At 53.1% G+C, this 14,987-nt stretch overlaps 2 protein-coding genes across 2 annotated transcripts; one reads left to right on the top strand and one right to left on the bottom strand.

Moving 5' to 3' along the window:
• Nucleotides 1–1,745: 1,745 nt before the first annotated feature.
• Nucleotides 1,746–3,533, bottom strand: LOC122577493. Its single transcript, XM_043748826.1, has one exon. The coding sequence runs from the start codon at nt 3,531–3,533 to the stop codon at nt 1,746–1,748; it is 1,788 nt and encodes a 595-aa protein (XP_043604761.1).
• Nucleotides 3,534–11,454: 7,921 nt separating this feature from the next.
• LOC122577492 lies at nt 11,455–13,242 on the top strand. The gene has a single exon (XM_043748824.1). It carries the CDS (start codon nt 11,455–11,457, stop codon nt 13,240–13,242), a length of 1,788 nt encoding a protein of 595 aa, XP_043604759.1.
• Nucleotides 13,243–14,987: the final 1,745 nt, after the last annotated feature.

The following is a 14,987-nucleotide window of genomic DNA, read 5'->3' as shown; positions in this document are numbered from 1 at the left end:
GAAGTGCGGCCCGAACGTCCACTGGCTGTCGATGTCGAGACCCAGGTATCGCATTCGCGATCCCACCCCGACGGTTTCTCCCTCCATGTTTATGCTCAGACCGGGCGGGGGAGCCCCCCGCTTGTTTTTGTCGTAGAACCAGATGGCCTCCGACTTCACAGGGGAGACTCTTAGGCCCAGTCCGCGCACCGCCCGTATCACGCATGCCGTTGCGACTTCGCCGACGCGCAACGTCTCGTGCCACCCGCGGCCCCCGACCAGGACCAAAGTGTCGTCAGCATAACACACCACGGCCGCGCCCGGAGGCATCGGGCAGCGCAGTACCTCGTCATACGTAATGATCCACAGAATCGGCCCCAATACCGAACCCTGCGGTACGCCGCGCTCGACCGGCCGCCTTTCCTCCCCTTCCCTGCCGGTGTAGCATACCCACCTGTCGTCGAGGTAGGCACGGATCAGCCGAACGAGGTAGGTGGGAACCTCGAAGTGTTCCAGGGCCGCCACTATCCTGTCCCACGTTAAGGAGTTGAACGCGTTGACGATATCCAGAGATACCGCCAACGCCACGCCGCCACGGGAAGTCATGTCTTCTGTGCGTGCCCGCACGCGCCTGATCGCGTCGATCGTAGAGCGCCCCTTCCGGAAGCCATACTGGCTTTCCTGCCAGCTCGGTACTTGCTCCGCCATGTGTCGTTCCAGTCGGGCGGCGACGACTCTCTCGAGGATCTTACCGACCTCGTCCAGCAGCTCGTTCCGTCGTCGCCAACTGCGGGCCCTCAGGTACCGTCTTCGTGCCCGGACGCATCTCGCCCTCAGCTCCGCGATGTCGGGGGTCCACCAGTGCACGGCTCTGCTCCGCCCAGTACCCAGCGTGGTTCGTGGCATGGACGCGTCGCAGATTGCCGTCATGTCTCGCCGGAGGTTCTCGGCCTCTTCCTCCACGCTTGTTTCTGTCTGGGTCATCGGTGCCTCCCAGTTCCAGGCAGCCACTGTCGCAGCCGCTCGAAGTAGATCTCCGTCCTTCTCCTTGCTTTTCCACCTTGGTGGTGGGCGCGCACTTCCTCTTCTCCGTGTGTCGCGGCCATTACCGGCGGTCACCGTTCCAGGTCCAGGCATGCCTTTCACCTCCATGAATATGTAGAGGTGGTCCGAGAGTGTCTCGATCCCTTCAGCTACTCTCCAGCCTGTGATTCGTCTGAATGTGTCAGGGGAAGCTCAAGTGATGTCAACGACTGAGCTCCCCCTCCACGTCACGCAGGTGCTGGTCGTGCCCCTGTTCACCAGCAAGAGCCCAAGTCCCGCGGCCCAGTCTGACAGCGCGCGGCCGCGCGCGTTGGTTCTGGGGTTTCCCCATTCCGCTGAGTACGCGTTGAAGTCTCCTAGCACCAGTATCTGCCGGGGAAAGTGCCGTCTGACGCAGTCGCCAATCCCGTCCAGAAACTCCTCGAACGCTGCCCATCCGCTGTTGGGTGATACGTACACGCCGACCACCACCATCCCTGCCCACTCGACCGCGACGTATCCGTTCCCGCGCTCCAGCGGGACTCCGTATGTGTGCGCCCCCGGCATTGATGTCCAGGTGACCGCTACCATTCCGTCTGCATCTCCGGTCCAGTCCGGGGCATCTAGAACTCTATATGGTTCGGCCACTACTGCTAGGGCGACCGCGCTCTCTCGTACCGTTTGGTAGAGCAGGTCTTGTGCTCTTCTCGACCGTCCTAGGTTGGTATGGAGGATGCGCATTCTCAATCACCTAATGTCTTCGCCTCCGTGGCTTCCTCCGTGCCAGCCTCTCTGCTCGCCGGCTCAGGGTCGGCTCCCTGCGGCAGCGAGTCCCTCCCGCTGCCACTTGCGACCGTGGATCGGCGGGTGATTCCTCCTGCTTTCTTCTTCGGGGGGGGGGCGCAGGCCGGTCCCCCCATCCTATGTACCGATGGTGCCCCGAGCGCCTCGCAGATCAGGCATTTCGGGTTCGCCGCTGTGCACGCTCTGGCTTGGTGTCCCGGGTCGCCGCACCTGTAGCATAGGTGCCCCCTGTCCTCCTTCGAGGTGCACATCCTGCTTACGTGCCCGGTCTCTAGGCACTTGTAGCATTGCAGCGGTCTTCTCTCGATGGCTTCGACTTTCGCCATCGACCAACCTATAGCGATCCTGCCAGCCTGTGCTAATTTTCTCACCGCCCCGACCGGGCCTCGCATCCATACAGATCCAAGGCCGTTTCGAGCGAGGCGGGTCTCCCCCAGTCGGATGTCCTCCGCCCTGCAGCCGCCTTCCTTCGCCAGGGTGTTCCTTACGTCTTCTTTGGTGGCCGAGATGTCTATCCAGATCACCCTTGCTTCCGCAGCTCGGAAGGGTGTCGCCACGCGGACCTTGCTTGGGTCCAGGATCTGGGTCAGCCGCGCTGCCAGCGCAGCGGCCTTCTCCCTTTTCTGGTCCTCGGGGACCTCCAGGACGACGCCTCCTGTTAGTGCTTTGCGCATTCTCACGGTGCTGATTCCGACCTCGGCCAGTGAGACGTTGTCCTTGGCCTCAGCCAACACCTCCGCATATGATCGGCTCGTTCTGTCCTTCAGCGTGATAGTCACCGCTGAGGTTCGCGTTGTATGTAGGGGGCGGGCGGCTTGTTCCCCCCCCACCCCTAGCGCGTTCTTCGATCCTCCCTCTAAGGCTTTCCTCGGGCTCTTTGCCCTTATCCTGGGAGTTATTTTCGCCGGTTGCTTTCCGGCTGCCTCCATTTTCTTCCTTCTTCTTCCTTCGACCGTCTGCCATTCCGTGGCGGTCGCTTGTTCTTCCTCCCTCGTTGCTGTGGCTGGTGTTTCCGGCTCCTCCGGGTCTCTTCTCGTGATCTCCTCGGGGGCGGCCTCCTTTCCTATTCTCTTTTCGATGGACTGGATGCGTTCCTCCATCCGTTGGGCCAGCGAGGAGCCCAGTTCTTCTATCTTGCGATCGATCGCGTCGAGGCGCGCTGTCTCGCTGCTCTTCTCTATCGTGGAGCGCGAGGCCAGCTCTTTTCGAAGCGCATCGTTTTCTGCCTCCAGCGCCGCTATGCGTTCTTCCATTATCGCAAGCGCGCCAGAGGCGGGGTCCGCCCTTCTAGCCATCTCCGTTACCCCGCGGACTATGGTCGTCGCCACTTCCTTCAACGTCCTCGCCTGCGTGCCCTTAAGGTTGCGGGCTGTCTCGGCCATCTTGGTGAGTTCGGACGTCTGATGGATCAGTTCCGCTCCTATGTCCGCCGTTGTAGATGCTTCCATCTCTTTGGCGCGTTCTGTGGGGAGTTCGGTGGGTCCGCCAGTCTTCCTTTTCTTCGCACGAGGAGCTTCGACAGCGGAGGTCACCTCTACCTTCGTCGCTTCCTCCGTCTGCGAGTTCCCCGCATTTGATGCGGAGCATACGAACCCTTCCTTAGGGGGAATCGCCTTCCTCATGCTTCTGGTGCTGACCTGCGTCGGCCCGACAGCCAGCTCCGCTTCCCCCTCTCTTCTCATCCTTTCTTCCTTGTCTTTTCTGACTTTGTTTTCCTCTTTTCCCATTGGGTGCGCAAGACGGCCACCTGCACCGGTCGCTGTCCCTTTCGAATAGCCCGCGCGGCGCACCTTCGGCGTGCGTGCCAATATGGCTGCGTCCGCGTGGTTCCCTGGGTAGCTCGTGCAGCGGCGCTGTTGTCACGCGTCCCAATGTGGCTTCCTCGCTATCCTAACCTCACACGGGGTTATGTTTCGCCTGTCGCGCCTTTCCGGACCGAATTTCTTCGGATTTTATGCCCCCTATTGCTCTCATTCACTAGTCCTTCCCTTTGCTTGCCTTCCTTGCTCGGATTCTCTAGTTTTCTAGAGATTTCGACCACGATCACGGCTCCGTCCTTTCTCACACTTGCACTCCTGCCATTCTCCCTGGTTGTCTCCAGGTTGGTTGAGTCTGGAATGCGGTGAATGCGTATCCTCGTGGCTCGTGTCGGCGGACTCGCTTGGGTGATCCCTGTGGTCTTGTCTGCCTGACCTCTGAGGGCGATATGCCCGTGAATGCTAAATTTTCGAGGTAATCTAGGAAATCGGTGTATTGAGGAACCTCCTTATTCGGTAAGGTCAGCTCTCATTGTTGTCTGATATAATCAGGTGATTCCATGCCGATGATGTCGAGTATGAGGGAATTCGAGCTGGTGGATTGTCCTAGGCTGTTTAGTGCGTCGAGATTTTGCCTTACGACATTGATTAGGTCTCTTAAGGCTGTTGGAGAACGTTTAATTATCACTGGATATTTGAGTATTGCCAGGCCGTGGCATGACACGATACGTCGCGGACAGTCATATCTTTGCTTGAAGAGGGCCAAAGCTTTAGGGTAATTGTCCTCCTTGAAGCTTAATGAATTTACGCAATTCGCTGCGTCTCCGGTTATGGAGACCCGCAGATTATGGAATTTTTGCATCGATGTGAGGCAGTGGTTGCTGTCTATTGTTGAAATGAACGTGTTATAGAATGCGTTCCACTGTTCGAATTTCTCGTCGAATGCTGGCAGGCGCATTTCTGGCAAATGCATTTTCGCCTCGGGAAAATCGCTGCCTTTAGGTGCCGACGGGATTGACGGTTGCTCAGCCGGTATCAGCTTCTTCAAGCAAGCTCTTAGGGACATGCAGGTGCGTACCGTCTCTCTTTCCAACGTGGGGTCTCCTTCGCCTTGATCTTGCAACCCCTTTCGATGAGTCGGAATCGTTTCAATTCTTCCTCTAGTTGAGCTTGGCATGTTTCCAAGAGGCAACAGTCATGCTCTTCAGCCTGTTTATACTGATCAATGTGGCCTTGATGATATCGATGTGTTTATCGCGTTTTTGCCGCATGAAATTAATCTTTGCTGGGGTCGGCATGATTACTGGTGTAGACAGACTTACGTGGGTAGAACCTTCTGTTGGCTGAGTGTACAGCTGCGTCGGGACGGTAACTGGTTGCGTGCCTTTGACCGGAGAACACGGATTCGTTGTTCACACTTTTCGTCCAGGAAGTGAGGGTAACGATCCGCGATGCCGATTGGTTATGACCCACTCTAACGAACAGGATATGAAGAAGTCTCCCACCAACGTGGACTTTGGTGGGGTGGACTTTGTTCCTGACGAAAACTTCTAGGTTGGCCGTTGGCTGCCAGGTAGCGAGGGATGGAGTGCAGATGTCCCACGCGACGTAACAGTGTTATTGTGGTTAATGTTCGTTACGTGCTGTACATTCGGTGTTGTTACAGTTTCTGTGCTGTCCTGTTGTGTGTGATTGATACTGTATGTCCTGTTTCGAAGCGACGGAAACAGTTTACGTTGCAGTTGTTTTCTGACTATGCAGCCTTTGTAACTAGCTGGGTGGTTTCCATTGCAATTGTAGCATTTTACATCATTTATTTTTCCCATGTATGGGCAGTTCGTTGTTAGGTGCTTTTCCGCGCATTTGACACACGCCGGGTTTCTGTTGCAATAATTTTTTGTGTATTCAAATTGCTGACACCGTATGCATTGCGGTATGTCTTTTTTGTGTCTAGGTGGCTCCACTGTTATTATTGTGTCTAGAACTTTTTTAATTTCAAAAATTCCTTTGTTATCGTTTTTGGGTTCAAGTTCAATTATAAATAGAGGTAATGGTTGCTTGGTATCATAACTGGTTATATTGCTTATTGATCTTACATGGTGTCCCATTTTAGCTAATTCATCACATATGTTGTTTGTATTTGTTTTGGGGTGTAATCCTCTTATTACTGCTTTGTAGCTTTTTTCTGTTTTGAACTGGTAAGTGTGATACCCAGCGTTTTTTTCCTTTAGTGCTTTTGTCACTTTTCTAAATGATTCTGGGTTGTTAGTTTGTACTTTTACTTGGTCCTGTTTTAATTGTTTTATACTATAGTTTTCATTTCCTGCCGTGTTGTTTAGTAGTTCGATGAGGAGGTCTATTATTTGAGCGTCTATGTAAATTGGTGGTGGTTTGGCGATGCGGGTTGTTGGTTTTTCGGCTGGATTTGTTTCTTTCTCCTCTGGCAGTGCGCTGAAGGAGTTTCGGAGAGTGATTTCTTGTAGCCATTGCTGTTTTTCTGTTTCTGCAGCCCTCCTAGAGTTTGTGTTTGCTGCTATTTTACGTTTTTTATTGGAAGTTACCACCTTCCAGCTTTTATCATGGTGTGATAGTTTATTGTTGATGTTTTTCATCTCGTCGTTCTTTTGTATAGTATCCATTTCTATTTCGTTTGTAGCTGAGCAGTCTTGATCATCGTTTATCGTTTGGTTTAGATTTATTAAATCCGTCGTTTTGTTTATGAAGTAGGTTTCACCTTTATTTGTTATTTTTATTGTTGGTATTTGCTGTTGCATTTTATATTCTCGACCGATTGGCGATGGGCGTTGTCGTTAGTCACTTTATTTTCACCACTCGCCGCACTTTCACTGAAGCACTGTTTCACACGTCCGTTTAGCTCGGCTGCTTGGGCAGATCTGAATTGTACGGTGAGCAATCTTCCTATGGTCGTGTTGACCCTTGGTATTCCTCGTTTTTACGGGGATTTACCAAGGTGAATACCGCTGCTTCCCGCGCTTCCTCGATCGTCTTGATTTCGCTGCGCGATGCCTCTGCGCGGATTATTACCACATTCTTTGGTGGTTTCACCGCGCTCTGCCCGACCTTATTACTGGTCATTTTTACCTTCTCCGCGTAGGAGAGCTGTTTTTGTTCAGTCCTCGCGGTTTCCTCGTCTGCTGTCTCCAGCCGCTTGCTGGCTTGCTGCAGCGACTTATTTACCGCGCTCAGGATTTCCGTTCCTTTCTTTTCTGAACCGGTGCTCTGTTCTAGCTTACCGGTCAGATAACTATTGTGGAGCAAGAGTTCCTCCACTATTCCTCGCATATCCCTGAACTACCGCATGATTGTTACGGTTTGGTCCTTGCTTACCTTCTTGCTAGGATCAAGGCAGAAGGATAAGACTTTACTTTTTATTTCCCCTGCCTGTACCCTAATGTCGGGTACCGGCCGGGTTTTGTCACTTATTGGTTCCGAATCTTGTTGTCTCGCTTTCTTGTCTTCCTCCTCTGTCCTTTTCCTCTTTTTCATTTCCGGGCTTTGTTCCCCCTTTTCTTGTGTTTTCGGCGGTTGCAGGACCACCCCTGGGTGGGTCTATGTCTTCCCGTTTTGCATCCTAGTATCTCATTCTTTCTTCCGATTAATTCCACGGTGCGTTGTGGCCTCTTTTATTGGTCCAGGTTGTGGTTGTGCTTTTCTTCGTTTGAGCTTTCCTGGTTGTCCTCTAACCCCACCGTCCTAGTCACTAGATTTGGCTGCGGGTTGAGATTCTGCGACTTTTGTGCGGGAAGTCTTACGCTGCTGTTGAATTGTGTCCTATATAACTATTTGCAATATTTAAAGTTTTCACACACTTACGTTTCTTTTAATTATGTTTAATTATGTTTATTTTCTTTTTTGCACATTAAAAGCTAATAAGAAAACCAGTTATTTCAGCCAACACTCATATGGCCTTGAGTGCACTCGTTCTCGACGGTTGACCGCGAACATCCAAACAGGACGGACCTATCAGCCCAAAAGGGATACCAGGTGTATGTCCTGACAGTGAGCGCGTCAATCTATACTGACATTCAGTGATAGAAAAAGAAAGTGATAAAAAGTGAAAAATAGTGCACGTGTCATCGTCACTATAAATAAATAAAAAGATCAACAACCTAGAAAAACAACAGGAATATCACCCAAAAAAAAAAATGAAAAAAATAGGAGACAATGATAATAAAGCCGAAAGCAAGGAAGCGGACCCCGACATAAACTAAACCGTGGAATTAATCGGAAGAAAGAATGAGATACTAGGATGCAAAACGGGAAGACATAGACCCACCCAGGGGTGGTCCTGCAACCGCCGAAAACACAAGAAAAGGGGGAACAAAGCCCGGAAATGAAAAAGAGGAAAAGGACAGAGGAGGAAGACAAGAAAGCGAGACAACAAGATTCGGAACCAATAAGTGACAAAACCCGGCCGGTACCCGACATTAGGGTACAGGCAGGGGAAATAAAAAGTAAAGTCTTATCCTTCTGCCTTGATCCTAGCAAGAAGGTAAGCAAGGACCAAACCGTAACAATCATGCGGTAGTTCAGGGATATGCGAGGAATAGTGGAGGAACTCTTGCTCCACAATAGTTATCTGACCGGTAAGCTAGAACAGAGCACCGGTTCAGAAAAGAAAGGAACGGAAATCCTGAGCGCGGTAAATAAGTCGCTGCAGCAAGCCAGCAAGCGGCTGGAGACAGCAGACGAGGAAACCGCGAGGACTGAACAAAAACAGCTCTCCTACGCGGAGAAGGTAAAAATGACCAGTAATAAGGTCGGGCAGAGCGCGGTGAAACCACCAAAGAATGTGGTAATAATCCGCGCAGAGGCATCGCGCAGCGAAATCAAGACGATCGAGGAAGCGCGGGAAGCAGCGGTATTCACCTTGGTAAATCCCCGTAAAAACGAGGAATACCAAGGGTCAACACGACCATAGGAAGATTGCTCACCGTACAATTCAGATCTGCCCAAGCAGCCGAGCTAAACGGACGTGTGAAACAGTGCTTCAGTGAAAGTGCGGCGAGTGGTGAAAATAAAGTGACTAACGACAACGCCCATCGCCAATCGGTCGAGAATATAAAATGCAACAGCAAATACCAACAATAAAAATAACAAATAAAGGTGAAACCTACTTCATAAACAAAACGACGGATTTAATAAATCTAAACCAAACGATAAACGATGATCAAGACTGCTCAGCTACAAACGAAATAGAAATGGATACTATACAAAAGAACGACGAGATGAAAAACATCAACAATAAACTATCACACCATGATAAAAGCTGGAAGGTGGTAACTTCCAATAAAAAACGTAAAATAGCAGCAAACACAAACTCTAGGAGGGCTGCAGAAACAGAAAAACAGCAATGGCTACAAGAAATCACTCTCCGAAACTCCTTCAGCGCACTGCCAGAGGAGAAAGAAACAAATCCAGCCGAAAAACCAACAACCCGCATCGCCAAACCACCACCAATTTACATAGACGCTCAAATAATAGACCTCCTCATCGAACTACTAAACAACACGGCAGGAAATGAAAACTATAGTATAAAACAATTAAAACAGGACCAAGTAAAAGTACAAACTAACAACCCAGAATCATTTAGAAAAGTGACAAAAGCACTAAAGGAAAAAAACGCTGGGTATCACACTTACCAGTTCAAAACAGAAAAAAGCTACAAAGCAGTAATAAGAGGATTACACCCCAAAACAAATACAAACAACATATGTGATGAATTAGCTAAAATGGGACACCATGTAAGATCAATAAGCAATATAACCAGTTATGATACCAAGCAACCATTACCTCTATTTATAATTGAACTTGAACCCAAAAACGATAACAAAGGAATTTTTGAAATTAAAAAAGTTCTAGACACAATAATAACAGTGGAGCCACCTAGACACAAAAAAGACATACCGCAATGCATACGGTGTCAGCAATTTGAATACACAAAAAATTATTGCAACAGAAACCCGGCGTGTGTCAAATGCGCGGAAAAGCACCTAACAACGAACTGCCCATACATGGGAAAAATAAATGATGTAAAATGCTACAATTGCAATGGAAACCACCCAGCTAGTTACAAAGGCTGCATAGTCAGAAAACAACTGCAACGTAAACTGTTTCCGTCGCTTCGAAACAGGACATACAGTATCAATCACACACAACAGGACAGCACAGAAACTGTAACAACACCGAATGTACAGCACGTAACGAACATTAACCACAATAACACTGTTACGTCGCGTGGGACATCTGCACTCCATCCCTCGCTACCTGGCAGCCAACGGCCAACCTAGAAGTTTTCGTCAGGAACAAAGTCCACCCCACCAAAGTCCACGTTGGTGGGAGACTTCTTCATATCCTGTTCGTTAGAGTGGGTCATAACCAATCGGCATCGCGGATCGTTACCCTCACTTCCTGGACGAAAAGTGTGAACAACGAATCCGTGTTCTCCGGTCAAAGGCACGCAACCAGTTACCGTCCCGACGCAGCTGTACACTCAGCCAACAGAAGGTTCTACCCACGTAAGTCTGTCTACACCAGTAATCATGCCGACCCCAGCAAAGATTAATTTCATGCGGCAAAAACGCGATAAACACATCGATATCATCAAGGCCACATTGATCAGTATAAACAGGCTGAAGAGCATGACTGTTGCCTCTTGGAAACATGCCAAGCTCAACTAGAGGAAGAATTGAAACGATTCCGACTCATCGAAAGGGGTTGCAAGATCAAGGCGAAGGAGACCCCACGTTGGAAAGAGAGACGGTACGCACCTGCATGTCCCTAAGAGCTTGCTTGAAGAAGCTGATACCGGCTGAGCAACCGTCAATCCCGTCGGCACCTAAAGGCAGCGATTTTCCCGAGGCGAAAATGCATTTGCCAGAAATGCGCCTGCCAGCATTCGACGAGAAATTCGAACAGTGGAACGCATTCTATAACACGTTCATTTCAACAATAGACAGCAACCACTGCCTCACATCGATGCAAAAATTCCATAATCTGCGGGTCTCCATAACCGGAGACGCAGCGAATTGCGTAAATTCATTAAGCTTCAAGGAGGACAATTACCCTAAAGCTTTGGCCCTCTTCAAGCAAAGATATGACTGTCCGCGACGTATCGTGTCATGCCACGGCCTGGCAATACTCAAATATCCAGTGATAATTAAACGTTCTCCAACAGCCTTAAGAGACCTAATCAATGTCGTAAGGCAAAATCTCGACGCACTAAACAGCCTAGGACAATCCACCAGCTCGAATTCCCTCATACTCGACATCATCGGCATGGAATCACCTGATTATATCAGACAACAATGAGAGCTGACCTTACCGAATAAGGAGGTTCCTCAATACACCGATTTCCTAGATTACCTCGAAAATTTAGCATTCACGGGCATATCGCCCTCAGAGGTCAGGCAGACAAGACCACAGGGATCACCCAAGCGAGTCCGCCGACACGAGCCACGAGGATACGCATTCACCGCATTCCAGACTCAACCAACCTGGAGACAACCAGGGAGAATGGCAGGAGTGCAAGTGTGAGAAAGGACGGAGCCGTGATCGTGGTCGAAATCTCTAGAAAACTAGAGAATCCGAGCAAGGAAGGCAAGCAAAGGGAAGGACTAGTGAATGAGAGCAATAGGGGGCATAAAATCCGAAGAAATTCGGTCCGGAAAGGCGCGACAGGCGAAACATAACCCCGTGTGAGGTTAGGATAGCGAGGAAGCCACATTGGGACGCGTGACAACAGCGCCGCTGCACGAGCTACCCAGGGAACCACGCGGACGCAGCCATATTGGCACGCACGCCGAAGGTGCGCCGCGCGGGCTATTCGAAAGGGACAGCGACCGGTGCAGGTGGCCGTCTTGCGCACCCAATGGGAAAAGAGGAAAACAAAGTCAGAAAAGACAAGGAAGAAAGGATGAGAAGAGAGGGGGAAGCGGAGCTGGCTGTCGGGCCGACGCAGGTCAGCACCAGAAGCATGAGGAAGGCGATTCCCCCTAAGGAAGGGTTCGTATGCTCCGCATCAAATGCGGGGAACTCGCAGACGGAGGAAGCGACGAAGGTAGAGGTGACCTCCGCTGTCGAAGCTCCTCGTGCGAAGAAAAGGAAGACTGGCGGACCCACCGAACTCCCCACAGAACGCGCCAAAGAGATGGAAGCATCTACAACGGCGGACATAGGAGCGGAACTGATCCATCAGACGTCCGAACTCACCAAGATGGCCGAGACAGCCCGCAACCTTAAGGGCACGCAGGCGAGGACGTTGAAGGAAGTGGCGACGACCATAGTCCGCGGGGTAACGGAGATGGCTAGAAGGGCGGACCCCGCCTCTGGCGCGCTTGCGATAATGGAAGAACGCATAGCGGCGCTGGAGGCAGAAAACGATGCGCTTCGAAAAGAGCTGGCCTCGCGCTCCACGATAGAGAAGAGCAGCGAGACAGCGCGCCTCGACGCGATCGATCGCAAGATAGAAGAACTGGGCTCCTCGCTGGCCCAACGGATGGAGGAACGCATCCAGTCCATCGAAAAGAGAATAGGAAAGGAGGCCGCCCCCGAGGAGATCACGAGAAGAGACCCGGAGGAGCCGGAAACACCAGCCACAGCAACGAGGGAGGAAGAACAAGCGACCGCCACGGAATGGCAGACGGTCGAAGGAAGAAGAAGGAAGAAAATGGAGGCAGCCGGAAAGCAACCGGCGAAAATAACTCCCAGGATAAGGGCAAAGAGCCCGAGGAAAGCCTTAGAGGGAGGATCGAAGAACGCGCTAGGGGTGGGGGGGGAACAAGCCGCCCGCCCCCTACATACAACGCGAACCTCAGCGGTGACTATCACGCTGAAGGACAGAACGAGCCGATCATATGCGGAGGTGTTGGCTGAGGCCAAGGACAACGTCTCACTGGCCGAGGTCGGAATCAGCACCGTGAGAATGCGCAAAGCACTAACAGGAGGCGTCGTCCTGGAGGTCCCCGAGGACCAGAAAAGGGAGAAGGCCGCTGCGCTGGCAGCGCGGCTGACCCAGATCCTGGACCCAAGCAAGGTCCGCGTGGCGACACCCTTCCGAGCTGCGGAAGCAAGGGTGATCTGGATAGACATCTCGGCCACCAAAGAAGACGTAAGGAACACCCTGGCGAAGGAAGGCGGCTGCAGGGCGGAGGACATCCGACTGGGGGAGACCCGCCTCGCTCGAAACGGCCTTGGATCTGTATGGATGCGAGGCCCGGTCGGGGCGGTGAGAAAATTAGCACAGGCTGGCAGGATCGCTATAGGTTGGTCGATGGCGAAAGTCGAAGCCATCGAGAGAAGACCGCTGCAATGCTACAAGTGCCTAGAGACCGGGCACGTAAGCAGGATGTGCACCTCGAAGGAGGACAGGGGGCACCTATGCTACAGGTGCGGCGACCCGGGACACCAAGCCAGAGCGTGCACAGCGGCGAACCCGAAATGCCTGATCTGCGAGGCGCTCGGGGCACCATCGGTACATAGGATGGGGGGACCGGCCTGCGCCCCCCCCCCGAAGAAGAAAGCAGGAGGAATCACCCGCCGATCCACGGTCGCAAGTGGCAGCGGGAGGGACTCGCTGCCGCAGGGAGCCGACCCTGAGCCGGCGAGCAGAGAGGCTGGCACGGAGGAAGCCACGGAGGCGAAGACATTAGGTGATTGAGAATGCGCATCCTCCATACCAACCTAGGACGGTCGAGAAGAGCACAAGACCTGCTCTACCAAACGGTACGAGAGAGCGCGGTCGCCCTAGCAGTAGTGGCCGAACCATATAGAGTTCTAGATGCCCCGGACTGGACCGGAGATGCAGACGGAATGGTAGCGGTCACCTGGACATCAATGCCGGGGGCGCACACATACGGAGTCCCGCTGGAGCGCGGGAACGGATACGTCGCGGTCGAGTGGGCAGGGATGGTGGTGGTCGGCGTGTACGTATCACCCAACAGCGGATGGGCAGCGTTCGAGGAGTTTCTGGACGGGATTGGCGACTGCGTCAGACGGCACTTTCCCCGGCAGATACTGGTGCTAGGAGACTTCAACGCGTACTCAGCGGAATGGGGAAACCCCAGAACCAACGCGCGCGGCCGCGCGCTGTCAGACTGGGCCGCGGGACTTGGGCTCTTGCTGGTGAACAGGGGCACGACCAGCACCTGCGTGACGTGGAGGGGGAGCTCAGTCGTTGACATCACTTGAGCTTCCCCTGACACATTCAGACGAATCACAGGCTGGAGAGTAGCTGAAGGGATCGAGACACTCTCGGACCACCTCTACATATTCATGGAGGTGAAAGGCATGCCTGGACCTGGAACGGTGACCGCCGGTAATGGCCGCGACACACGGAGAAGAGGAAGTGCGCGCCCACCACCAAGGTGGAAAAGCAAGGAGAAGGACGGAGATCTACTTCGAGCGGCTGCGACAGTGGCTGCCTGGAACTGGGAGGCACCGATGACCCAGACAGAAACAAGCGTGGAGGAAGAGGCCGAGAACCTCCGGCGAGACATGACGGCAATCTGCGACGCGTCCATGCCACGAACCACGCTGGGTACTGGGCGGAGCAGAGCCGTGCACTGGTGGACCCCCGACATCGCGGAGCTGAGGGCGAGATGCGTCCGGGCACGAAGACGGTACCTGAGGGCCCGCAGTTGGCGACGACGGAACGAGCTGCTGGACGAGGTCGGTAAGATCCTCGAGAGAGTCGTCGCCGCCCGACTGGAACGACACATGGCGGAGCAAGTACCGAGCTGGCAGGAAAGCCAGTATGGCTTCCGGAAGGGGCGCTCTACGATCGACGCGATCAGGCGCGTGCGGGCACGCACAGAAGACATGACTTCCCGTGGCGGCGTGGCGTTGGCGGTATCTCTGGATATCGTCAACGCGTTCAACTCCTTAACGTGGGACAGGATAGTGGCGGCCCTGGAACACTTCGAGGTTCCCACCTACCTCGTTCGGCTGATCCGTGCCTACCTCGACGACAGGTGGGTATGCTACACCGGCAGGGAAGGGGAGGAAAGGCGGCCGGTCGAGCGCGGCGTACCGCAGGGTTCGGTATTGGGGCCGATTCTGTGGATCATTACGTATGACGAGGTACTGCGCTGCCCGATGCCTCCGGGCGCGGCCGTGGTGTGTTATGCTGACGACACTTTGGTCCTGGTCGGGGGCCGCGGGTGGCACGAGACGTTGCGCGTCGGCGAAGTCGCAACGGCATGCGTGATACGGGCGGTGCGCGGACTGGGCCTAAGAGTCTCCCCTGTGAAGTCGGAGGCCATCTGGTTCTACGACAAAAACAAGCGGGGGGCTCCCCCGCCCGGTCTGAGCATAAACATGGAGGGAGAAACCGTCGGGGTGGGATCGCGAATGCGATACCTGGGTCTCGACATCGACAGCCAGTGGACGTTCGGGCCGCACTTC

Source organism: Bombus pyrosoma, unplaced genomic scaffold (assembly GCF_014825855.1).
Source record: "Bombus pyrosoma isolate SC7728 unplaced genomic scaffold, ASM1482585v1 HiC_scaffold_4725, whole genome shotgun sequence".
NCBI lineage: Eukaryota > Metazoa > Arthropoda > Insecta > Hymenoptera > Apidae > Bombus > Bombus pyrosoma.
The sequence above is the reverse complement of the archived record's forward strand: the minus strand, read 5'-3'. Positions and strand labels throughout refer to the sequence as shown.

Bases quoted from the DNA above. Each gene is read 5' to 3' on its own strand.
- LOC122577493 (XM_043748826.1), bottom strand. From the start codon at position 3,533: ATGGGAAAAGAGGAAAACAAAGTCAGAAAAGACAAGGAAGAAAGGATG.
- LOC122577492 (XM_043748824.1), top strand. From the start codon at position 11,455: ATGGGAAAAGAGGAAAACAAAGTCAGAAAAGACAAGGAAGAAAGGATG.